Source organism: Anabas testudineus, chromosome 14 (assembly GCF_900324465.2).
Source record: "Anabas testudineus chromosome 14, fAnaTes1.2, whole genome shotgun sequence".
NCBI lineage: Eukaryota > Metazoa > Chordata > Actinopteri > Anabantiformes > Anabantidae > Anabas > Anabas testudineus.
This window is the reverse complement of record NC_046623.1, coordinates 7,226,284-7,250,226: the sequence shown is the minus strand read 5'-3', so window position 1 is coordinate 7,250,226 and position 23,943 is coordinate 7,226,284. Positions and strand designations below refer to the sequence as shown.

General features: G+C 40.3%; 4 protein-coding genes across 6 annotated transcripts; 2 read left to right on the top strand and 2 right to left on the bottom strand.

Moving 5' to 3' along the window:
• The first annotated feature begins 1,488 nt into the window (after nt 1-1,488).
• Nucleotides 1,489-4,874, top strand: cnga2b (cyclic nucleotide gated channel subunit alpha 2b). Its single transcript, XM_026373276.1, has 6 exons — nt 1,489-1,589; nt 1,694-1,804; nt 2,229-2,405; nt 2,750-2,857; nt 2,986-3,092; nt 3,373-4,874. The coding sequence occupies exons 1-6, from the start codon at nt 1,489-1,491 to the stop codon at nt 4,872-4,874; spliced, it is 2,106 nt and encodes a 701-aa protein (XP_026229061.1).
• Nucleotides 4,875-6,763: 1,889 nt separating this feature from the next.
• rraga (Ras-related GTP binding A) lies at nt 6,764-10,037 on the bottom strand. 3 transcript variants are annotated; one of them, XM_026373529.1, is made up of 10 exons: nt 9,975-10,037; nt 9,450-9,572; nt 8,759-8,858; nt 8,597-8,663; nt 8,269-8,491; nt 8,001-8,096; nt 7,796-7,918; nt 7,597-7,688; nt 7,384-7,499; nt 6,764-7,289 (listed from the first exon to the last, which is right to left on the bottom strand). In XM_026373529.1, the coding sequence occupies exons 2-10, from the start codon at nt 9,474-9,476 to the stop codon at nt 7,186-7,188; spliced, it is 948 nt and encodes a 315-aa protein (XP_026229314.1). In that variant the 5' UTR covers nt 9,477-9,572; nt 9,975-10,037; the 3' UTR covers nt 6,764-7,185. The 3 variants fall into 3 exon arrangements, with proteins under 3 accessions (XP_026229314.1, XP_026229313.1, XP_026229315.1); XM_026373528.1 differs by having other exon boundaries at nt 9,980-10,037; XM_026373530.1 differs by lacking the exon at nt 9,975-10,037 and adding an exon at nt 9,741-9,958.
• A 1,460-nt stretch (nt 10,038-11,497) lies between these two features.
• LOC113170527 (charged multivesicular body protein 1b) lies at nt 11,498-15,041 on the bottom strand. The gene is made up of 8 exons (XM_026372645.1): nt 14,857-15,041; nt 13,505-13,602; nt 13,244-13,390; nt 13,048-13,116; nt 12,827-12,934; nt 12,682-12,725; nt 12,443-12,515; nt 11,498-12,155 (listed from the first exon to the last, which is right to left on the bottom strand). The coding sequence occupies exons 1-8, from the start codon at nt 14,870-14,872 to the stop codon at nt 12,111-12,113; spliced, it is 600 nt and encodes a 199-aa protein (XP_026228430.1). The 5' UTR covers nt 14,873-15,041; the 3' UTR covers nt 11,498-12,110.
• Nucleotides 15,042-18,553: 3,512 nt separating this feature from the next.
• Nucleotides 18,554-22,422, top strand: LOC113170526. The gene has a single exon (XM_026372644.1). The coding sequence runs from the start codon at nt 18,575-18,577 to the stop codon at nt 20,882-20,884; it is 2,310 nt and encodes a 769-aa protein (XP_026228429.1). The 5' UTR covers nt 18,554-18,574; the 3' UTR covers nt 20,885-22,422.
• The last annotated feature ends 1,521 nt before the right edge of the window (nt 22,423-23,943 follow it).

The window sequence follows — 23,943 nt, the reverse complement described above, 5'->3', positions numbered from 1 at the left end:
ACCTGCTGCCTCGCTGCTTTGTGCCACTTCTCAATGGTCTCCAGTGCAAGAGACGTGCAGAGGAAAGGTACTGCCAGGAAGGGTTTTCCCAGACGACTCCTCAGACTAAAGCTGGCATCTGGGCTCTTAACGCTTAAAGATTTCCCCGCCCTACACCCCCCCCACCCTCCCCTGGCCTGTCTCCCTCCTGCTTGTGCTCTGTCCACAGGGGGATATCGGTGAACCACGTGTCCATGCACCTGAGGATGAGAGGGGAACACACTTGAGGAGGAGGCTCACAGAAAATGCCACAAGAAAGGAGATTGTGTGTTTCAGTTGTTGTGTGCGGTCTAATTTTTTTGCTCTCATAACATCCACTGTGGGCACTGAGGATGGATTGGCCAGGAAAAAGCTGCTCTGGGTGTGTCAGTGTGAAGTCCCTGAAGGATTTTATTGGCATAACTGAAGGAAACTAAAGGTAGGAATAAAGAAGTGCATGTACTTCTTCGTGATTCCTTATTTATTTATTTTGTATTATTTGTTGTATTATTTTACACACTACATTCATTTTGATGCTAACTGTTCAAATTTTAATCCACAATTAAAAAAAAAAAAAGACCAATTTTTGTAGCGACATAGTTTCAATTTAATCTTGTTTGTAAAATATGTTTATTTGATGTTTGCAGCACATAAACAAAGGTTTTTGTAATTGTAAAGCAAATATGTAATTAATTAGAATAGTGGTTAAAAGTAGTAAAAGTAGCCATTTGTATTAATTCTATTATTTTATTTTGAAATTACTGGGAAATGCAGTATGAACCTAAAAAGTGTTGCCAAAATAAAAGAGTTTTCATCCCACACCAACACTTATAAATATTACTTTCTACGCAGACTCAATTTCAGGGGCATTTATCAGTTTTTGCAGCCTGCATTTATTTAACCCAGCAGCCGTTATGTCATACAGACATACTGTACACCCTGGTCTCCTAAGTGATGCGGCTCCTGGGGGACAGCAGCTGATTGGGTCGCCGAGCCGCAGAGCTTCAGGCTGATTGTGTGTGTGTTTTCATTAATGATCAACCAATTAGTTACACAACAGTAACAGTCGCCTAAACACCTCATCTGCCCTGCAGAGGCTGGAAGTGTGTCGAGTCGAGGAAATGTTATTTACATAGACGAATGGGTCAAACTTGAAGGGGCTTTGTTGCCCTCGCAGTTTGGAGGAGGGTGAGAGACGCAACCTTTTACCATCTCGAAATTGTATTTGAACCATTCAGCTGTTCAATGTGACGCTGACTTTCTCACCTTTGCTTCAGTCACCACGGCAACCACTTGCTGCGTGATGGACCAGTAAGTGTGTAGAAAGTCCCAGTTGTCCTCCTGCCCCTGATTGTAATCTGTCATACACACTGTAAACACTTTGCTCTCCTGCCATAGTTTCACTTCACGAAGAGTAAAAGCAGCTTTAAATATTAAAATGGTTGTTTGGCCACACAGTCGGATCTGAAGATGACGGGCCAGGCGGCAGAGCGAGATCGGTCCCCCCACAATCTGTCTGTGAAGACCACCTTGGATGAGGAGACTGAGACAGCTGATGGTATTCTTAGCAGGTGAAGGGGAACAATTGAACTATGTGTTTTAGTGCACAGCTGATTTACTAAAAAAGTAAAAGCTCACCTGTGTTTTCTGCTGTGTTTTCACTCCTTTCTCGTAGGGTGCCATCTGTCTGCGATGACACGTCCTCAGAGCTACAAAGAGTTGCTGCTCTGGACCCTCATGGAGGCAATTCCAGAAATTCTTTTTATAGGAGCGGAGCCATCTCAAGGTGAAACTCTGACACACATAAAGTCGCTTTCACAAAGTGTCTGACCAGAAAAGCTCTTTTTTACACAGGAAGTAACGGCTGCATGCTTGTTTGTTATTATAAGGTTTTCTGGCTTTTTAAAACAGCCCACAATTGTTTCCACAGACAGAGTTTAAATGATCAATGTTTTGTTCAAGTCTTTTGAAGATTAGAAGCCAAAAAACAAACTGGAAAATGTCCAAATGATTGTTTCATTGTGTAAAACATCCTGACAAAAAGACAAGAATTTGATGAAAACAAAGGGTATCGGTTCAAACAAGTTTAACATTTTGAATTTGAACTGAAGCTCTGATTCACACGTGATGCTTCATTATTAAGAGGCTGCATGTTCCTCATGCATGTGTGTGTGTGTGTGTGTGTGTGTGTGTGTGTGTGTGTGTGGCAGAATGGTGAGCCTGGTTGTTAGACTGAGGGAATGGGCACACAGGAGCCTGTTGGAGGAAGAGCAGCGGCCAGACTCCTTCCTGGAGCGCTTTCGTGGCCCTGAGCTAAGAACGGCCCCCAGCCGCACCAGCAACACACAACCAGACGTCAATGGCAACAATTCGAAATGGATTTTCAAGTATGTCTGCCTGAATATATATATATATGCAACATCAGGCAAAGTTCCCCATTAGGTCATCGACAGGTTCATGATAAATGGCCTCATTAATCATCAACACTGTGATAGTTCTAAAGCTCATTTCAGTAGACTATACGGTATTTTTGTGTTTGTTTACTATTTAAGGAAAACTAAATTGAGCAAGAGAAAATATTTAAAAGCCTTATAACGGCAGAGATGATCTGACACATAAATGATGAATCACAGTGAGATTAGAGCTGTGACATTGCATTGCTTTGTATCTGCACTTTAAAGAAACACAGTCGCATCTGAACATATAATCTGCAATTTCTTCATGTTTTCAGGAAAAAGTGGCATTTGTTTGTGGTGTCCCCAGCCGACGACGCCTACTACCGCTGGTTATTTGTTATCGCCACAGCAGTACTGTACAACTGGTTTCTTGTTGTTGCAAGGTAATAACATTATCTGTCAGGGCTGTAGAGCCTACAGAGATGAGTGATGGATGCACAGCAGAGGAACATGTATAGCTACTGTCCAAGTCTTGCACTGCAGCAGTAAGTCTTTTTTTTTTAATCAACAGGGCATGCTTCGACAAGTTACAGGTGGAAAATTACATCTGCTGGCTGGTGTTGGACTACCTCTCTGACAGTGTGTATATAGGGGACACGTTTGTACGACTTCGAACAGGTAACTGATTATAAAACACAGCTTCTGGTCTTTAAATGTGTAAACATTTTATGTGATTATTTAAAGACAGTCTTTTAAATTAGTCATACCTTACTGATATAATAATCATGGTAACAAAAAATCACTTTGGTTTGATACGAATGAAAAACAAACCAGTGAGTTAAGTCAACTAAATTGCTCCCTAGAGCAGAGGTGAATTGTTGTCAAGTGATCCACTTCTCAATGTTTGTCACAGAGTGAAACACTGAGAGCCCTTTGTGCTGTGTTTACTTTGTCTCAGGGTTCCTAGAACAAGGTTTACTGGTGAAGGACCACGCCAAGCTAAGAGACAACTACATCCACACGCTGCAGTTTAAGCTAGACGTGGTGTCCATCCTGCCCACTGATCTAGTGTACATCGCCACTGGCATCCACACACCACAGCTCAGGCTCAACCGTCTGCTGCGCTTCCCGCGCATGTTTGAATTCTTTGACCGGACAGAGACACGCACCAACTCCCCCAACATCTTCCGTATCTGCATCCTGGTGCTCTACATTCTGATTATCATCCACTGGAACGGTTGCATCTATTATGCTATTTCTAAGTCTTTGGGATTTGGCTCGGACAGTTGGGTGTTCCCAAACTCTTCTGACCCTGCATATTCCTCCTTGTCGTGGACTTACGTCTACTGTTTGTACTGGTCAACCCTGACTCTTACTACCATTGGCGAGATGCCTGCACCTGTGCGAGATGAAGAGTACCTATTTGTGGTATTTGACTTTCTTGTCGGGGTGCTGATATTTGCCACAATTGTAGGAAATGTTGGCTCTATGATTGCCAACATGAATGCTACCCGTGCAGAATTTCAGTCTCGGATTGATGCAATCAAACACTACATGCAGTTCCGCAAAGTCAGCAGAGACCTGGAGACCCGTGTCATTAAATGGTTTGACTACCTGTGGACCAACAAGAAAGCAGTAGATGAGCAGGAGGTGCTAAAGAACCTGCCCAACAAACTGCGGGCTGAAATAGCTATTAATGTTCACCTGGAGACCCTGAAGAAGGTGCGAATCTTTCAAGACTGTGAGGCCGGACTGCTGGTGGAGCTGGTGCTCAAACTACGCCCACAGGTCTTTAGTCCAGGGGACTACATCTGCAGAAAAGGAGACATAGGTAAAGAGATGTACATCATTAAAGAGGGGAAGTTGGCCGTAGTGGCTGATGATGGGGTCACACAGTATGCTCTCCTCACTGCTGGCAGCTGCTTCGGAGAAATCAGCATTCTGAACATAAAAGGAAGTAAAATGGGAAATCGCCGGACGGCCAACATTCGCAGCTTGGGTTACTCTGATCTCTTCTGCCTCTCTAAGGATGACTTAATGGAGGCAGTGACTGAGTATCCGGATGCTAAGACTGTGCTAGAGGAGAGGGGCCGGGAGATCCTGAGGAAGGAGGGTCTGCTGGATGAGAACGAGGAGAGCGGGGGACTGCAGAAGGAGGATACTGAGGAGAAGGTGGAGAGGCTGGAGTCCTCTCTGGATACCCTTCAGACCCGCTTTTCTCGTCTACTCAGCGAATACACACACACTCAGCAACGGCTGAAGCAGCGCATCACTCTGCTGGAGCGGCAGCTGCATCAGACAGACTGTGGCGCAGATCCAAATCCTGACAGGGATACAGATGACGAGACTGTCAATGAAACAGACCATGGGCCTCTTGTCCACACAGATGGATCTCCACGTCGTGCGCAAACAGAAGAGCCCAACATCAAAAAAGGAACTCTGTCCTCAAGGAGCGCTTAGATCTCCTGAAACACTTTGATTTGGTAGTGGACTGTAAAGAAGCCTGCATATGAATAAACAAAAGTTGACACTGTTGTGCCCATGGAGTCTGGAGTTGAATGTGTTAAAAAGTTTATTCATAGAAATAAAATCAAGGAGATTTTTTAATTAGAACAAAAAATGTATAGAAAAAATGTTGTCATGTCATTTATTACTAGATTACTGACTGGTTTTTGGGTCACTTGGAAACATCTTCAGTGTGGTTGCATCAGCGCAGGGATTCAGTTGACATGACATACAGTATATTATACCTTGGCCCTGTACACCTTGTCTCTTGCTGCTCCTCATGGGAAAAGGAGTCCAAGGAGAGATGGCTGAAGGTGATTTGCTGGGTTCACTTACACAAACAATTATTTTCCAGTGTTGTTATTTTCCAGGTTAACGCTGAATCAGACAAAGACCTATTAGGAACAATCTTTTGACTGTAAAATATTCTACTGACATTTTCTTTGTCGGTCTTATATTTAAAAGACTCACTTAGTCTTTTTTTGCATTTAGTTTCTCCCATTTCCAATTTGCACACTCACTCTCCTAACAGAGGGAGTGGGGATTTTCCAGTAATTCAGCGTCTGCATTCCAGGATACAACTCAACCACAAGAATAGTGTCGATAAGCACAGCTGGAACAATGCCTGTGCAGCTGAGCTGTACACAATAAAGAGGCAGGAGGCAATGAGGCAAGAGGTAACCCCTGCAGCTGAAGCTGAAGATGAATAGGATCAAGTACCACAGACAAATCTCCAGTTACATGCTGTAGACTGAGCAAACGGCATTCACAAGTACATATGAAGTCTCTCCGTTGTACTGCTTTACAAAGAAATAACAGGTACAGCTCAAATCTAACCTTTTCTTCAGCAGTGAATTATCTCAATCCTGGCTAATATACAGCTTAAATATGAAATTAGTTTGGAAATAAATACAGTGGTTATCAGTTTGCAAATGAAAAAGTAAGGGTTAAAACTGTTAGATTTCTAGTTTATAATATACACATTATGTCCATAAATCTCTACACCACCAAAATGAATTTAAAATAAATAACTCAAGATGTGAGCGAAGTCAAGATTTTCAGCCTTTTTACTCGACGGGTTTGATGTGGAATTAACCATTTAGAAATTAAAACCAGTTGTCATGGAGATTCTTCTGTTGACATGGTCCGTGTCCTTTTATCCACAACACTTTTATGGCCTCTCATCCACATTGATTGAGAAGAACGTTAACTGCTTTCTAAAATGCCTCAGTCCATTGGTTTGGACTAGTGCTTAATGTGTTGACTCTACATGTCAGGCTACTCGGATCAAACCACACCCAGCTAGTCAAGATGAAGATTACCTGAGGTATTAATAATTACAAAAGACGTCTCTAACCCTGCTTTTGAAGTAATTAAAATTCAGTGCTTATTTATATACTAATAAGTAATAATTCACTCTGAATTAGACAATGCAGCATGTGAAATGAAGAGATTGTGCTGCAGCTGTAACATACTACGCCATCTGCCCCACTCTGTGGACAACTGCATAGAGCTCAGTGAACAGGTGGACTGCAGTGTCCTATTTTCCCTCCCCCCCCCCTGAAAAACACACAGAACTACAACTAACACAGGGAAACTTTTGCTACCATTTGCCATGTCCAGGACAACTGGTGTGGTCAAGAGTGCACTGTGACACTGTGCATAAAGCTGTCAGTGAGTTTATGCACCTGGTCACTGCAATAAATAAAATGAATGACTGAGCCAGGTGGCTTCTACAGGACATATATATAAAAATAAACCACACTTTGGTCAAATATGGATATGTTTAGAAGATATGAAACTTAAGCTTTGCTGAAACATAAAAAACAAGAAAAACACAAACATACAAGATATTTCTTTATCACTATTTTGTAAGAGCTTACAAATTGCATTTAAAAATCAAACAGTATGTGCTGCTTATCATTTTGAGAAATTATCCCCATGATCACTGGCATTCACTGCTTAGAATGAATATATGTACTGTGAACGACAAAGTGTAACAGCAAAGTAAATAGTAAACACAACTACTTGTTTTTCTTTAATGTGTCAAGTTAGGACAAATATTTCAACAGAATGCATCGCTGCTTAAGATACTGTAGAAATCAGACCAAAACAAAATATGATTTCTCTCGTGATAACTGTGATTGAACATGAAGATATAGAGGAAACGGTGCAGGGCTGCTCATCTGTGTCAGAGCTGGAAGACCGCAACATGCTGTCTGTGGTCTGTGGACTGATTGAGTATCCACTGGCACAAATGCACTGGCTAGCGCATTCGCATGTGCAGGCTGTGCTTGGGTCCATCCACCCGCTCCAACTTCTCAAAGTGTTTCCTAGCATTACGGATATTGATGAGAGTGGCTGCAGATGCTAGAAAACAGACATATGGAAAGTTTTATTTTAAGTTTTTAGTTGTTTTTTTTATATATATACTGTTGCACGTAGCTGGGAAATGTCCACTTACGAATGGATGGATCTGACATGATAACCATGACATATGTGTTGGAGGTGAAGACGTCAATGAAGGCAGCAAAGTTGGAGTTCCTTACTTCCATGCTTTGGAAAGAGGCTGCAAGTTTACTGGAGGAAAAAAGAAATGTAAAAAATCAGAAATATCATAAAAATGCAGCAGGTGATGTGTGGCGAGAATCTTTGTGTTTTTGCAGAATGAACTTACCTACAGCTGAGTTTGAACTGTTTGATAATGTTACTGATCTTCTCAAATCGGTGAGCATCACGTTGCTCTTTGCACTGATAGTGGGAGATCACCTGCATTTATAAAGCACCGGAAAGAAACAACACGTAATTGTCTTTCATCATTGGATTCAGATTATCTGTTCAAACACTGTTGATCTGGGGGAAGTGTTTGCTCTTACCAGGAAGGTGGCTCTCTCAAACAGAAGAACTTCATCTGCCTCAATGATCTGTGCAAAATTTCTCAGGTTTGTTTCCAGCTGCTGGACATTTGGGATGAGCTGGTACACTATGCTAGACCAGGCCTACAAAGACATTTAAAAATGTTCATCAGATTACCAAAACTACTGCCTAACAAGTCAATATGAAGCCAGTCAAAGTCACAACCTTATACAGGGTTTCATCCCAGATTGACGTCCTGAAACATGTACAAGCCAAAGGTCTGGACAGTCTCTTCAGATCTTCCTCACGCTCCTTAAAGATCTGTAAAGACAGAAAACTTACTCTCTTACTTACCACTACGCAGCAAAAAAAGACAACAGCAGGGAAGTTTCTAATGATGGTGTAAACATGATACCACAGAAAGAAACATGATGTGCAGGTGACAAAGAACCGCACTATTATATGAGTGTATAAAATAATAGGTAAAGCTCACCAAATCTCTCTGGTCTTCCTGCACCAGGTCCATTTTGTGTACAAGGCAGAACACTTTGGCATCAGGGGAGTTCTGCAGGATGGCTTCCAGACATGACTGATAATAATGCATGTCTTTCTCCAGCTCACGGCTCTCAACGTCAAATACATAAATAAGCACCTCTACATTTCTAAAAATGTTGTCCCTCTGGCTGGTGAAGTAGTTCTCCATGAATGTGTCCTGTCTAATGTGTAAAAATACAAAGAGCAGTGTTTACCATCGTTTTTCGGGATAAGGTAAAGAGAGTATGAATTGCGAGAGCTTGTCCAAATATGGAAATGTATTTTACCCTCCACAATCCCACAGGTTCAGAACCAGATTGCCCAAAAACCGTACATGGGAGTGTTCCACATCAACTGCATTTAACAAAGGATAATAAAACATGGGATTATAGAAACACCAAGCATCAATAGCATATGTCATATAACACCTTGGTTTAAAGTGTTCTTACTTGTAGCTCCAAGGCGGCGTGTGTCTCGAGCTATGTAATTAGCAAAGATGATTGACCTCATACTGGTCTTCCCAGACCCACTTTTCCCCATCAGTAGCACCTGAAAGCACAGTAGATTAGACCATCATTACTTCAAAGTAATATTTTCTATCCTCTTCTCCACTCATAACTAACTTAAGAATATTCTGATCCATTAATTAAAATAATAAAAAAGAAATGCTGCAGTGTAAAACAAGAATAAAATCATTTTTATGTTGTAGCTGGTGGAGGAACAATCCATAACTGAACAACAAAACATAATGTGGGGGTTTATCCTATTTTCTCTTTTTTAGCTGATTTGATTTATATATACTAACTGTAGAATTGGAGTCACTTTTAAAAGCCAGCTGTATTTAGTCTGGGATTGGTATAACTTACTGCTCGTTGATCAGTGCCTGTTAAACTAATGTATAGTTTAGAAGATAGGCTCTCCTTAATGGGATGTGTGTGACTGTGTTTCTACAAACCTGAGCCTCAGCTTTTCGTTAGAATCAATATTTTAAATCTATGCAACAAGATGTGTCTTAATGTAATGTAAGAACTAGTACGAATCATAAATAAATAGTCATAAATATAGTTAACTACACTGCTTGGGTCAGTCAACTTCACTACTCGTGAAGGTGAAGGTGCAATAGATCAGCTCCTGCTTCACCTTTTTCTTCATTGCTGTGCTTGACATCACCCTCAGCAGGCACGATGTAGAGTACTGGTCTGAGCTCCAGGTCAGATGACTTCAGTCTGTGTCTGCAGCAGCTCTCCTGTTTCGCTCCTTTAGCTGCGAACCAAAAACAAACATTTTCTTCTAGCTCTCAACTGTGCAGAGGCAGTAAACCGATTTTACCACAAAAAAACAGCTTAAGTGCTTGAATGATGATCGTGTCAAACGTATTTAGTCAGTAACGCGTTTCGTAGACACATAATAATATACTGGCAGTTCACTAACTTTTTAAAAGCTCTTTTCTGTCTCCCCGATAAACACCTAGGCTAATGCTAAATGAGCTAGCACGACAAACAGTCCAGAGAAATGCCAGGTGGCTTAGCCAGGCTAAACGGCTAGCTAGCTAAGTTAAAATTGAAAATAGTATCGACTACTTATCCCGACAGGGCAGAACCCCCAACTTAAATCCACACAAAGTTATACTACAGTTTCTCTGTTAGTAACAATGCAGTTATGTACATTACTTGGTGTGAGCAGGCAGTGAAGTCAAGATCAGCTGCTTCCTGTTTACGCCAAAGTCACATGATGGGACGATGGGTTTTATGCCCTGAGTTTTGTCTCACGAAGAGCTTTTGCTCGGTCTCGTGGTTGTTTTTACCTCTAGGAACGGTCTCTGGTTAGAAATGTATGATTAGGCTCAGTCTGTAAAACATACTGAGGTAAAGACTATGGATGCCGATTAAAGCCATTTTGTAAGTAATGAGTTAATAGTAGCCTAACAGGCATTACACAGGGAGAACATGTTCCTTTTCTCGTCCTCTTGTGGTAAAGTGTGTCACTGTCAGCAGATACAAGTCAATTTACATTTGATGGCACAATGTAAACTTTAAAAATAGAACATTTGTCATAAAACATCTAAGATTGTTTTTTTTATGTAAGTTGACATGTTAAGTTGGTCAAATTCTTGACCAAGAGCATAAGAGCAAATTAATATTATTAATTCAAAATAAATTGTTTAGTATTATGTCTTCCTATAAATTCTGATTCATTGGTTGGCAAGAAAATGCATGTATACTTTAGATAGATGATTAGCAAGTACATAATATACAAAATTTAGACAATATTTTGTCTCTCAAAGTAATAAAAGATATTAAATCAATTTTAATTACATTCAATTTGTTGAAGAGATATGAATGGAAACAAATCTGACTTTTTTCTCATTCAGTGTAAATATTTGTTGTCTGATTGACTTTTATTTTTGTAAAGCACAACATCTCCTTTAGAGACCCCTGAGACAAAATAAGACAGGGTATCAAAGCAGTTACATATCAGACGCTTAGCATTACCCCCTTGTCACCTCCAAAACAGTATTTCAAAACAAAAAGATTATCACAATGATATTAATGTTCTGTTGAAGCTATAATTTATTTCAAAATGTTGTAGATTCTCACTGTGGCCATCAGGGAGCAGCTAATCCAACATTTAATTATGAGTTCTATGATCTATGTATTTGACTGCTTGTTTCCAACGACTATAGTAAAGTGTCGTACACATTTAGATGAGAATAAGATGAGAAGCAGCATGGCTACAAAAAGGCAACCAGACCTTTAATATACATTAAAACTTGTCATGGAATTGGCCTGTTTTCATACAGTACAGTTAATGTACCAGGCTGGTGTGGCCACGTCTTCTCACCAGTAAGATAAATGAGTGGACTATTAGTGGACTAGCACTGTAATTTGGTGCATACTGTTCAATATTTCACCTACTTTATCTACAGTAGTAAGTAGGGCTGCCTTTAGCTAAACAAGTTCTTCATATTCATCCACAGGTTCCTAAAACCTATAAACATGGAACTTAAATAAGCAGAAAATAACAACCTTCCCACTTGCAAGTTAGAGCAATGTTAGTAACCATGGTTCAAATGAAGTATGATGTTTTTTTAGAGTTATGAACATATAACATGCTAGCATGGATGTGCAATTTTTGAAATTATAAAAGACCTGTTATGAACTGAAAAACCATTGAGATAAAAAGCGTTATAAAATGTAATTGTTTATTGTTTGTAATCTCTAAACTATAACCCCTTCCCAAGTGAAAATACTGAAGATGACCGCAAAAACAAATATGCTAATCATCCAGCATCTTCTTAACATATTCAACAGAAGTAAAAATACAAGGGGTCTCTTCACCAGAAAGGGGGAAGATCTTACACACTCTGATACAAAGAAGAGGAAATTCACACTTTCTGAAATTGTGCAGATCTGAAGAAAAAAACTTAATAACCTTATTCACAACAAGTAAATGAAATTGGACTTTAAATACAGGATAATAATTTCTGTGATCTGTATTATTGTAATGTATGGAGAAGTGAAGTGTACATATTCAAGAAAACATTATGTCTTCCACATTGGTAAATTAATAACCAACAATTCTGTTAGTTTAATTACTGTGGTGTTATTATAAACTCTAAACCAACATGGGCTATTGTTGATGTATATGAAAAAAAGATCCAGTAGCTTCTCAACAGAGACTCATGAGATGTAAAGAGGAGAAAAGAGTAAGTAAATAAAAGGTGTTTGGAAGTAAATATTCAGGTAGTGTGCAGGTTTTTCAGAGCTCTGCATTTCGGTGTCAGTCCGCTGCAGCTGTCCTTTACATTTGATCTCTGAGTTTGGCAAGCCTTTGAGAAAGTTCATCCTTGGGACAAGTCAGAGCACAGACATGCATTAGTGAAGGCATAGGAGAGTTACTTAGAGAACATATTTCATTAAGCATTTTACAAACACTGCACATTCAAAGTTTAAATGTGTGATGTGATCACATATCCTGAGTGATTTTCCACAGTCTATGTGACAAATCCTTAGTATGCATTGCTACAAGTAATTAGGTCCATGTAGAAGTAATATCACAGACATTTTTTAATGTATAGTTTAGGTTCTCTGTGCCAGAAGTGAAAACCAGGTTGTTGTAAAAAGCAAGTGTACCTGTTCTGTAGAGGCCACGCTGGTACCGACTGATCCTGTCTGTCCCTGAGGGAGCTCCATGTTCAGGTCCAATCTGAACAGGATGTACACACCAATATTTAAACAGTTAAAATGAAAAAAAAAAAAAAAAAAGTTATATAACAAACACTATCTGTTATTGTGTCTGTACTATATCAATGGATACACCTTTATATGTGATCTAACATTATTTTACAAAAATAAAGAAATGAAAAGGTTACCCTGCTTCATCAGCCATTTCATGCAGCAATGACTCCACTTGATTCTGAAACACATTAGATTTATAATAAATGTGCTTGTCCGTAAAACACACTTTCAGATGTCAAGAAAGATTACAAAAGCCGAGCTAAAAATGTACAAATGTACCTGTGGTGTTGTTAAGGTTGTTGTACTGCTCATGCTGTCCTCCATCTGGGCTGTCTGAACATCCAGAGTTTCAAACTGGTGTTCGAATTTGTCCATGAGAGCTGAAATCTGAAAAAGAAAAAAGGGGACTGAGGCATTGTCTTGGAACTCTTGAAACCTCTTTTATATATACTTTTGGAGTATATGGGAAGGAATATTACATAATGTGGAAATAACACTACCTTTTCCAGATTCATACTCTTCAGAGTGGCATCCATCCCTTTCACCACTCCAGCCATAGATTTTGTGACCTGTGAAATGAAACACCATCATAAAAATGGAAAAGCAAATAATAGCGAACAAGATTTTTTTTAAAGCCTGAAATCATCAGCATGTAACTAATTGCAGGCCTGAAGCAGAATGCAGTATTCACTATACCTGGTTCATTGTGACTGCAGTCTGGACCCTTGCTGCCACCGCATCTACACGAGCGCTCATCCTCAGAAAGTTCACAGACTGGTTCTTCTGTCTGATAGCGTTCTCTGCGTGGATCCGCGCCACCTCCATATTTCCTTTCTGGATGGCCTTAAAACAACACAGAGAAATAAAGTCGCTCAGTAAAATCTCGTGTGGGCAAAGATGAGGCGAGTCCCTACCAGTGAGGGATTCTCCATGATGACTCTTCAAAGTGCTACTTACTTTCTTAACTTTAGCCTTCTCTAGTTTTTCTTCTTTGTCACATTTCTTGGAATTTCTTTGGAGTTCTTTGGCAGCAAACTTCAAATTGAAGAGATTTTCTTTAATATAATGTTAAAGAAGAACATATTCCAAACAATAACAACAAGTTATCATTGATGACCACTGCTATTAACGTATCTCTCCTCTGGGAGTGCTGCAGGTGGAAAGTGGTGGTTCTGAGCATCTTGTGTGTATTGTTTAGTAATTACTAAGAGAGGAAATTATCAAATTCACCAGACAGGTTCAGCATGATGACCTAATAAACTGGATGAGCTATAGGACCTAACTAATCCAAATACAGTTTCTCTGTCAATGTTGATAGAAAATTTTCGGTTTCCATCACCAATTACATTTTGCTAAGTCAGGCTGTTGACTAGAACTTTGGGTTTATTAAATTTTAAATCTGGGGAAAAGATAGCCGTGTATTCCACCATAAAAAAAGAACAGATGCAAGCCTACAAATTTACAGGTAATCAAATTATCACAAAAATATCCCTCTGGACCATCTTAGACTCTGTAGGTCCAGAATAGTTACCTGATTTACTTAGTTAGGAACAACTGGGTGTTTGTTATTTCTTACTAATCCTAACACTGACAACAAAACATTTCAGAAAAGAATAAACAAACTAGGCCTAAGCTCATGTAACGACAGTATCTCCATTGAATAGTTTGCGTTTATCCACCAGAGAGCACTAACAAGCTGACTTTTTTAATAATCTACTTACTATATATATGTTGGTTAATTATCAGTTATTATAATAAGAGTAATAATTTAGTAAAACACTCTCTAGGTTCATTATTAAGATTATTTATTTATGTCAAACATTATACCAGACTATAGTGCTAGAAATCACTCACTTGTCTCTAAACAACCTAATATCTGTCACTGTATAGTTTAAAGTTTGAAATGCTTCTTGATTTGAAACGAGTCCTATTTAAAGAGTATATCGGGAACACACAGTTCCTGTCTTTATTATCTAATATTTGTTACATAGTCAAATTGTAAATCTTCAGCTGTCAGTACTCGGGTTTTCCCCGCTATAGCATTAACATCGAAGCTTGCAAGGCCTCCAACCCCAGTTCTGTCCTGTTAACGACGCCTGGAGTTAGCAGGACATGTTCAGGCTGCTTAGTTACGTCGAACTCGTGTCTTTGGTGAACATCTGACCTGTTTATTGAAGTTCCAGCTGCCTGACACACATAAATATCACCAGTATCGCCTTAACGTATCATGTTATGCTCGCTCTTTAGCCCTCGTATTGACGTTTGCCACAGCACTGCGTCCATTTCCCACCACTCTTTCAAAAGGATACTTTCCATGCTCGGCATCTTGAGGCGGCTCTACGTTAATCCAGCAGCTACACGACGGAATCCTTGCGAACAACTAGCAAAACAAAGCGGTCGGACGAAGCTGAAGCTGTTTGAAAAATCGTCAGGCTGTCGAGTTTCGGTCTTCGCCTTCTTCCGCACTTCCTGGTGTCTTACCAAAATACGGACGACGTCATCGTCACATGGTGGCGGCATTCCATCCGACGTCACGGTGACGCTCCTCCTCCTCCTGTGAAAATGTGAATGAAAAGAGAAAAAAACAAACAAACAGTCGGCGTCAAAAAACGACACGTTTACCGCTTCAGTCCGTGAGTCACAGTCGTGTTTTCCACTGACGGATAAAAGTGGACGTGAGCTTGTGCCGGCGGACTAGTGGGCGGCGAGAGCGGCTGATGGATGATTAGATTTACGGTGTGGATCACGGCGGGGAGAGAGGATGACTCACTCCGTCTGATGTGATGTTCACCCCGCAACAGCTCGGCAGTGCGGTGGCACGTCGCTAGCTCAGCCTGACATGTCGGTGTGCTCCACCGGTAAAAGTCTCAACTTTGTACAAAGCTGCTACTGGTGCAGTTTGGAGGCTCCGGAGACACACAGTTAGTTTCAAACTCGGCTGTCTGTCACTTGGTGGTTAGACAGCGAGCGTCGTGATTGACCGTGCATTTCGTGACGCCTGATTGCCATGGAAACAGAGCTCCTGCGCTGAGGGGCAACTTCAGCATCAGCCTCATCCAGCGGGGTCGGATAAACCTGTTGTGCATCTCACTGTTTATTTCTTTTTATTGGGCTGCTGCTCTATTTTCACTTTCCTTTTTTTTTTTTTTTGTTTAAAATTTGTCCACAAACCAGGTGAGTTTTTAAAATTGTGCTGCTGTTGTTGTTGTTGTATCTGATTGTGTTAAAACGCAGTGTTGCAGACCTTACTGTCCTGTATATTTATACAGTTTTTAAATTGGGTAGATGGCCAACTTGTGCGCTGCTTTAATATTTTTGAACGCATATGATGATGATTTGTTGATTTTTTTTGGCCAACATTCACAGAGTTCAGACAACATGACACATCAATGGCTGTAGTCCAAACTAAACAAACCCAAAAAACTAGTGGCCTGTGCACAATGTCCAGTGGTCATAGCAGTGTTTAAAATGCGATCACGACAATGTTGGCTGCATCATATAATCTGTTATTTGCCATAATCCATTTACCTCGCTTGCTGGTGAAACATATGCTGAATGTCACAACTCTAAACCACCGAAGTGGCGCATTTTCTATCGTTTTTGCGCAAAAAGGAAAGAAGAAACATCCAGGGGAGCCAACGAGTGATGCTTCATTCAGTGGCTGTATGACTCATAAAGTCTTATCTATAAAGAAGCCAAGTGGCAGAAGTGCAGTCTTGCTGCAGGACCGAGCTGATGTAACCCGTGAGATTCACTAGAGGATGCTGTGGGCCATGCGTCCCTGCGCCCCGAGTTAGTGCCACTGAGCGTATTTACACCGATGGCCGCCAAATACTAACACAGGCTGAACATGTAGTAAGATGCTCACATACTAGACACTCAATAGATGATCAGCTGTTGTTTACAGTTGAGCAGATCAGTTTAAAAACATTACCAATAAAATCAGGAGGCTCGTCTAGTCTGTTTATTTTTATTAATATAAATCATAATCATAAGTTTTTAAGTTTTACTCAATCAGATTTTTCTATTTTTGTTTAATAAATTAAAGAAACAACAGACATAATGTTAAAGAAAGAGTTACATTATCTTTTATCTTTATCCAAACAACAACTTAAATGTTTAAATAAAACAATCTAAAAAGAATAATAATATAATATAAATTTATAGTAAACACTGCTTAATACATTTAAAAGTTAGAATCAGAAATAGCCTCAGTGAGGAATGGCATCAGTTTCTGATTATCATTTCAACAGCATTGTGTCTAATTGTATTATAAGCATAGTGATAACAACAACACAAATAAGGATAATATCAGGTGATACGTACAATATAGATCAGGACATCTAACATTTTTTGCATGCCAAGTTTTCTCAGTCTTCAGTTAATTGCACTGACGCATGTACGTCTTGAAAAAATATTTTCAGGAAATAGCAATACAACCAGCTGCAAGCAACGCGCTACATTTCCCCATCTACTGTATGCAGTGTATACAAATATGTAAGCATTACATCTCCTAAGATTCAATTGATGAATTTAGAAATGTTTTATACAGTATATATTTCAGCATAATGGTCAGGTTCTGATGAAAGACACAAAAATAAAGGCAAAAGAGATCATTAAAAGCACATTAAATCGAGTTCAGTATCTTTTATTGCATATAGCATACTGGATAATGAGAGCTGTTACTGTTCAGAACACCCTGAGGGTCCTTAACTGATTCCCCCTTTCAGACTAAACATCTGATATTTTCCTCAGCAGTGAGTGAGTGAGTGAGAACATGTAGCTCAGTGATGACGTACTTTTCTCCCTCTTGTAAATACATTATTTATAATATAATTTGTCACATTAAAACAACAGGAATAAAAACACTGTCAACAATATCATGCTGTTTATTAGCAACATAATGCAGTCAAGTTGACATTATAGCTGTTACTGTACTGCGGTGGCCATCCATCAACCACGTGTCCCTGTAGATGACAGCTGTAAATGACCTGTAACTAGCAGATGGATGCATAATTATGGGAGAAATTCAACATGGCAGCTCCTGAATGTTTATCTAGTGTGACCAACTAGTAAAACCGTGTGAGAAACAGCTGGTGACGTTTACAGTGCTACTGAAATGTGCTGCATCCCTTGGCAGGAAAAAAGTTCCTAGTGCATTGTGGGAGGGGTTGCAATAAAGGTGCTTTTATTTTTTTGCACTTAAACCACTCACAAACACTTAGATTTTACAAATGTGTTGTTTGATTTAGATTAGTTCATGCAAATATCTATTATTTTGACAACCACAGTGCCACTTATCTATCGATAGTCAGGCATGGGCTGTTCCTAAGTTTTATTTGCATGTTGCAGGTAAAACTGATGTTGAATTACCCTGTGTAAGTGCACTGAGAGGTTCAACATGGGAAAATTAAATCAGGTGCAGAGCAGCGCACTTGATTTACTTTACTACATTAGTACCACTTTTCTGTATGCATGTTATAATGCTGTTGCCATCTAGTGGCAGCACATCAGACGAGTCGATCACTGACACATCCTCAATCCTCACAGCTCACTTGGTGTGTGTTATTGCCTTTTTAATTAATCATTTCATCATTTAAACAGTGTTACATGGAGGGTATATTAGTGAGGGTAAAAAAACGACACAAGGCTTTAGCACAGTTATTCTGTTTGGCTAAATTGGTACGTTTAAAGCTTTGTGGAACAGATAAAAACCAAAGGGGCAAATGCCAAACCTTCAAAGGCTAAGTCGTTCAAGTAAACAAATGAGTAAAAAATATTGTCAAAGACGGGGATGTAGACAGGGTGCTGGGATGATACAGACAACATTTGAAAATAAATGAACGTGTTTTCCCATACACTTTGCCATTTGTAAAGGTTATCTTGCACAGGTAGTCAAATGGGTTTCATTACGACATCTTTTCTAATCTGTTTCGATGCTTCAGCCTCTCATTGTGTGTTATTTCTCACATGACATGTGCCATAATGTGATACATATATCAGACCTCTATTTTACAGGTAAGGATAATGGAGCTACAAACTGAGAAGAGATTCCACAACTTAACTCTTGAACAAGTTCAGGCTCTGGACAAGGTCTTGACAGAGGTCATCCCCATCCATGGACGAGGAAATTTTCCTACGCTGCAAGTGAGGGCGAAAGACATCATTCGTGTGGTGAAGGATCGACTGGTCGATAGAGACATCCAGGTAAAAGATATACGGCTTAATGGTGCAACTGCAAGCCATGTCTTGGTGAGGGATAACGGCCTGGGCTATAGAGACTTAGACATCATTTTTGGAGTGGAGCTGCCCAGACAGGAGGACTTCCAGGTGATTAAGGAGGTGGTGCTGGGCAGCCTGCGAGACCTCCTCCCTTGTGGAGTTAATAGACGAAAGATCACCTGCCTGACAATGAAGGAAGCCTATGTGCAAAAGATGGTAAAAGTTTTCAATGAGCATGACAGATGGAGCCTTATCTCGCTGTCGAACAACAGAGCTAAAACACTGGGGCTCAGATTTGTGAGTTCTCTGCGAAGGCAGTTTGAGTTCAGCGTGGACTCCTTCCAGATAATATTAGACCGTATGCTGGAGTCCTACTGGGAGAGTGAAAGGAAACAAGGAGGACATTTGACACTGAATGTTGGAAATGTGTCTAAAAGAGACAATGAGGATAAAAACAAAGAGCAAGAAGGAACAAGCACTCCTCAGGATGTTGGAAAAAATACTGAAAAAGAGTCGGCAATGGCAGCCAGTGAAGAAAGTCCGAGCCAGGATGAAGCTGTTCCTGTGCTTGAAAAAGAGCTTCCAGGTGCAGACGTTGAGCATGTAGATAAAAAGCATGAGGCACAGCTGGTGTTAGAGCCTGAGAGCATTAGCTTACACCATGAGGAAGAAGAAGTAGATGGCATAGAGGATGTTCATTCAGAGGAGGACATTGTGTTTGAGCTATGTGAAGAAAATGGAGAAAAGAAAGGACCATTTCACAGTGATTATCCTTTAGTTCCTTCACCTAAAACCTTATTTACAGAAGTGCGAGATCCGCTGATGACACATGCACGTTTAAAGCTGCAGAGCAATGAAGAGCTATCTGTGTCACAAACTTCCAAGCAAGCGTCTGTAACTCAAACAGAAAAGTCAGCCCCACTGGAAACAGTTCATTGTGAAGAAATCAGCCAGTTCAAAGCAGAGCCGGGAATCTGCAGGACTGAAAACACGCCAGCTGTACAGGATTCATGTCTTGAATTTTCCTTCCCTCCTCCAGCTAAGAAAACTTGCAGCACATCCCAGGATGTTGTACCAGACTATTGCCCCTCACCCAAATTACAAAGAAAAATGTCCCGGAAGATGATCAGTAAGCCTGAAAAATGGTCTTTACTTACTGATTTATCAGATCTCACAACACAGCTGTTTCCACCCATAGAAATACCAAAACAAATTCAACCAAAGCCTCCAATACTGGATAGCGCTCAAGTTCATCACTCGCCTGAACCAGACTCCAAGTCAGAGAAGGCTGAGGGTACGGAGACCCTTACAGTTCCCACATACAGTCCAGCCAATACGTGTCAGGATGCGGCTGGTTCAGCTGAAACTGCAGGACAAACTGTCAAGCCCAAACACTCAAAGAAGCCTCCTGATTCAGAGACTAGAAGCCACACATGTACAGCCTCACATCCTCAAGTTGATGAGCAAAAACCTAAGTTGCCGGACACTGTCCCCAAAAACTTTGGGTCAAGCTCATGCGTCGCAGCAGCCAGTGAGCCCACCATCACTGTTGAAGCAGAGTGCATGTATGGAGACTTCGAGCAGGCGATGGACCACCTTCGACACCGTCTCATCGCCACCCACAACCCAGAAGAGATCCGAGGAGGGGGCCTGTTAAAATACAGCGACCTGCTGGTGAGGAACTTCAGGCCAGCGAGCGAGACAGAGATCAAGTCCTTGGAGCGATACATGTGCTCCCGCTTCTTCATCGACTTCCCTGACGTGAGCGAGCAGCAACGGAAGATTGAGGCCTACCTGCAGTGCCATTTCATTGGCAACGAAGAGACGAGCAAGTACGACTACCTGATGACCCTGAGACGCGTGATCGATGAGAGCACGGTGTGTTTGATGGGACACGAGAGGAGACAGACACTCAATATGATCACAGTCCTGGCTCTGAGAGTGCTGGGCGAGCAGAACGCCATCCCCAACACAGCCAATGTCACCTGCTTTTATCAGCCGGCCCCTTACATGACAGAGCCGATTTACAGCAGTTACTTTATCACTCAGGCCCAGCCCCCTCTCGTCTACCACCCCTACCCTTTACACGTCCACATGCAGACTGGCCTGGTGTAGCTACAGTGACATGCCCACAGGCATGTAGGCTGCTTTCAGCATGGTGCTCTGCAAGCACAGCCACAAATGGCAGTTTTAACAACAACAGGCAACGACAGGCACAGTGTTGTTCAATGCTTTGGAATCCCTCCTGCTTATGACATGAAAGGTCGGAAAGGTCAGAACTGAAAGGGGTCTGGAGGCAAAGAATGTCACCCTTTCAAGATAAAGACTTTTGAAAAGTAGAGAAACGCTAAGAGCCCACTTTTCAGACAGCTCATAGAGAGGATTTCATTGAAGCGGAGGGATGTTGTTTACAGCTTTTTCGGCTCAGTTTTGGCAGGACTTTATACTGGTCATCCTCCCCTGTTGGGAAGAATGTTGCAATGTGATGATTCTCTATGGCTACAAGATCAATTTAGAACATAAGCTGTGAAACACCAACAAAAATCTTAGTTTGGATCAATTTGAATATGATAAATCCTTAACGTTCCTGAGGGGTTAGACCCCCACATAGGTGTTTTGTGAACTGTCATTCTCTGTAGAGTATAATTCAGCACATGGTTTAACCTTTGTATTCACTGTATAGAAATTGGACACTGTTCACTGAGGACATACACGAGCAAAACCCGCTGTGATATTTCCATAGTGTTGTAAGTTTTGTATTTGTGAACGTAAACACCTCATTTCAAAGGGAGAAATTACAAATGCTAAGTTCAGTTCCATTAGGGACGGAGCAAGGTCACAAAACGAGCAACAATTCAGGTTAAAGGTCGGAAAATATTATAATTTATTAAGAATTCCTTAAAACTTAACATGTAAAGCGAGGCAGATATTCTGATCAGTGAGAAAAACTAACAACATAAACAGAAATGAGGAAATAATAACAACATAATAAAAGCATTTTAAATCAGACCCCTCTTCCATCATTTAGAAGGCAAATTACAAAACTCTTCCCCTTTTCTGACCTCATCTACCCTGTTATAATTATTATATAGTCCGTCAGATTTTTGAACTCTGATTTTTCTGATTGCACTACGTAACAAATGTTATTGTCTTATAGGGATTGTTTAGTTGTGCTTTTGCATTGTAATCATCTTAGCATTGTACTAGAAGTTATGAACTGTGCTCATGTGCCTCCCCGAATTCAGTCTAACCTTTGTCAAATCAATTCTCATGTTCCTCATCCAAGAAACATCGCAAAGATTTGCCTCTTTATGGCACTGCTAAGAAAGACTTGGCCGTTTTTAATTGTGAAGAAAAATACACAGAATGTGTCAAATTCAGTTTTTCCTCCTCGAAGTGAGCCTCTCTGTCTTCGACAGGATGAGTCGACTCTCTGTGTGTATTAAATGGTGACAGTTGTTTGTTGTAGTGGACTTAGTGGGTGTCAGTTCTGTCGGGTTTTGCCTGCCATTGTGTGCAAAAAAAAAAAATGTTGCTGCACATTTCAATTATTCGAGCAGGTTACGACGCAGCCAGCAGTCATCGTACTCTGTCCCTTTGTGTTTGTTCACTGTGTAGACATACAGTAGCTACAGTATATGTACTCAGTATTTTAAAAAAAAGACAATTTAAGCACAAGTTTGGACACTAAATCTGAGACTGAAGCACAATGTAAATGCACATAACTGTTGTAGAGTAATGAAGGTGTTTCTGATAATGCTTGTGACTCTCAAATATTGAAGACATCAAATGCTGTTTGCAGTAGTGCCATGATATAATATCTTGAGATTTTCGTGTATGTTGTCAATTGTTAAGGAACTGTTTTACCAGTAGAGAATGTCAGATATTCCTGTGATGATATTTAGTAGCTCCGATTGTTGTGCTGTTGTGATAATAAATGTCAAACACAACCACTCACACTTTGTCTGGAGTCTTTACATTGTTCTTTTCATTAGGCCACAAGGCCACTCATTTATACACTACTACGCATGCATTTATATGAAATAATGGAGTTTAATCACATCGTCAGTGTTTTCTGGGCAACGTCAAGTTTTATTAGATTGCATATTCTGATCAGATGTTGGTTTTTGGGTGCCATGGCAACATCATTAGCACAAAGGATCACAAAGATTTTGGCAGCCACCTTGAGAGTGGTCAGAGGTAAATACTTTTATTAAACACTACTACTTACTTACATTAAATACATCTGCTTTTATAAATACATGTGCATAACCTGTTATGATAAAGAAGACGCCGCTTTTGTTTCTTTTCCATTTTCATACTACAGTGCATTACATTTTCAGCTTTATTCATTGTAAAACCTGCATGCCTGATCAACCTGTACCCACTATAAGAAGATCAAGATCATATGAAGAATCAAATATAAGAGCTTGAAATATTGTAAGAATAGCAAAGATTCCCTGAGAGTTTGTCCCACAGTTCAATAGCATGCACACAAAAAATGCTACATTTTCTTAACTACTGTGTGTTTAAAGTGAAGTTTTTCTATTTTTATGTAAAACACTTTTCAGTAATTTAATATTTGGATATTTCACAAACTCCAGCATCACTTGTATTTTGCTGCATGTACTGTATGCACTCATTCTGACTATGTAATCCTAATCCTGATATTAATCCACACTAAGTACGGCTGATTTTCAGCATCAAAGAAATACATATTTACAATTTCGATATTTCACTGAGTCATTAAAAAAAGCAGTGAAATGTTCCTATTAGTTTGTTGCTGAATATCTATGTGCACAAATCTAATACATTTTGCTTTGCATCTTAGCATGTTTTAAAGTGACCTTTACTGCTTTATGCGTAGATCCACTTTCATTCCCATAATCCTCCTGCGTCTCTGCAGTTTCTAGGCGTGGCAGAGGATGGTGCGTCACAGCTCAACCTTGTTTGTTCCTCGTCTGACTCACCCCAGCTTTCAGTGTGTTAATGCAGTTAGGCAATTGAAAATGGTACAGTCACTTTTATGGCTGCTGATCACAATCGAAAGGCAGTCCTAGTGTTCTGAAACTCCTGAATGTTTGCCTTTGGTGCATGTTTATGACCCACTGTGAACACTACAGATGACTCAGCCCCACTGCTACAGAACAGCTCTTGTGCTGGCGTAACATGGA

Excerpts from the sequence above, each read along its gene's own strand:
- cnga2b (XM_026373276.1), top strand. The coding sequence starts at position 1,489 with ATGACGGGCCAGGCGGCAGAGCGAGATCGGTCCCCCCACAATCTGTCT. Across the intron at positions 1,805-2,228 it reads AGGAGCGGAGCCATCTCAAG|AATGGTGAGCCTGGTTGTTA; the intron begins GTGAAACTCTGA and ends TGTGTGTGGCAG. Across the intron at positions 3,093-3,372 it reads GTTTGTACGACTTCGAACAG|GGTTCCTAGAACAAGGTTTA; the intron begins GTAACTGATTAT and ends ACTTTGTCTCAG.
- rraga (XM_026373529.1), bottom strand. The coding sequence starts at position 9,476 with ATGTCAAGCACAGCAATGAAGAAAAAG. Across the intron at positions 8,859-9,449 it reads GCACAGCAATGAAGAAAAAG|GTGCTACTGATGGGGAAAAG; the intron begins GTGAAGCAGGAG and ends CTGTGCTTTCAG. Across the intron at positions 8,664-8,758 it reads ACGCCGCCTTGGAGCTACAA|TTGATGTGGAACACTCCCAT; the intron begins GTAAGAACACTT and ends TGTTAAATGCAG.
- LOC113170527 (XM_026372645.1), bottom strand. Across the intron at positions 12,516-12,681 it reads GAAATGGCTGATGAAGCAGG|ATTGGACCTGAACATGGAGC; the intron begins GTAACCTTTTCA and ends CATCCTGTTCAG. Across the intron at positions 12,156-12,442 it reads GCGTGGCCTCTACAGAACAG|GATGAACTTTCTCAAAGGCT; the intron begins GTACACTTGCTT and ends ACTTGTCCCAAG.
- LOC113170526 (XM_026372644.1), top strand. The coding sequence starts at position 18,575 with ATGGAGCTACAAACTGAGAAGAGATTCCACAACTTAACTCTTGAACAA.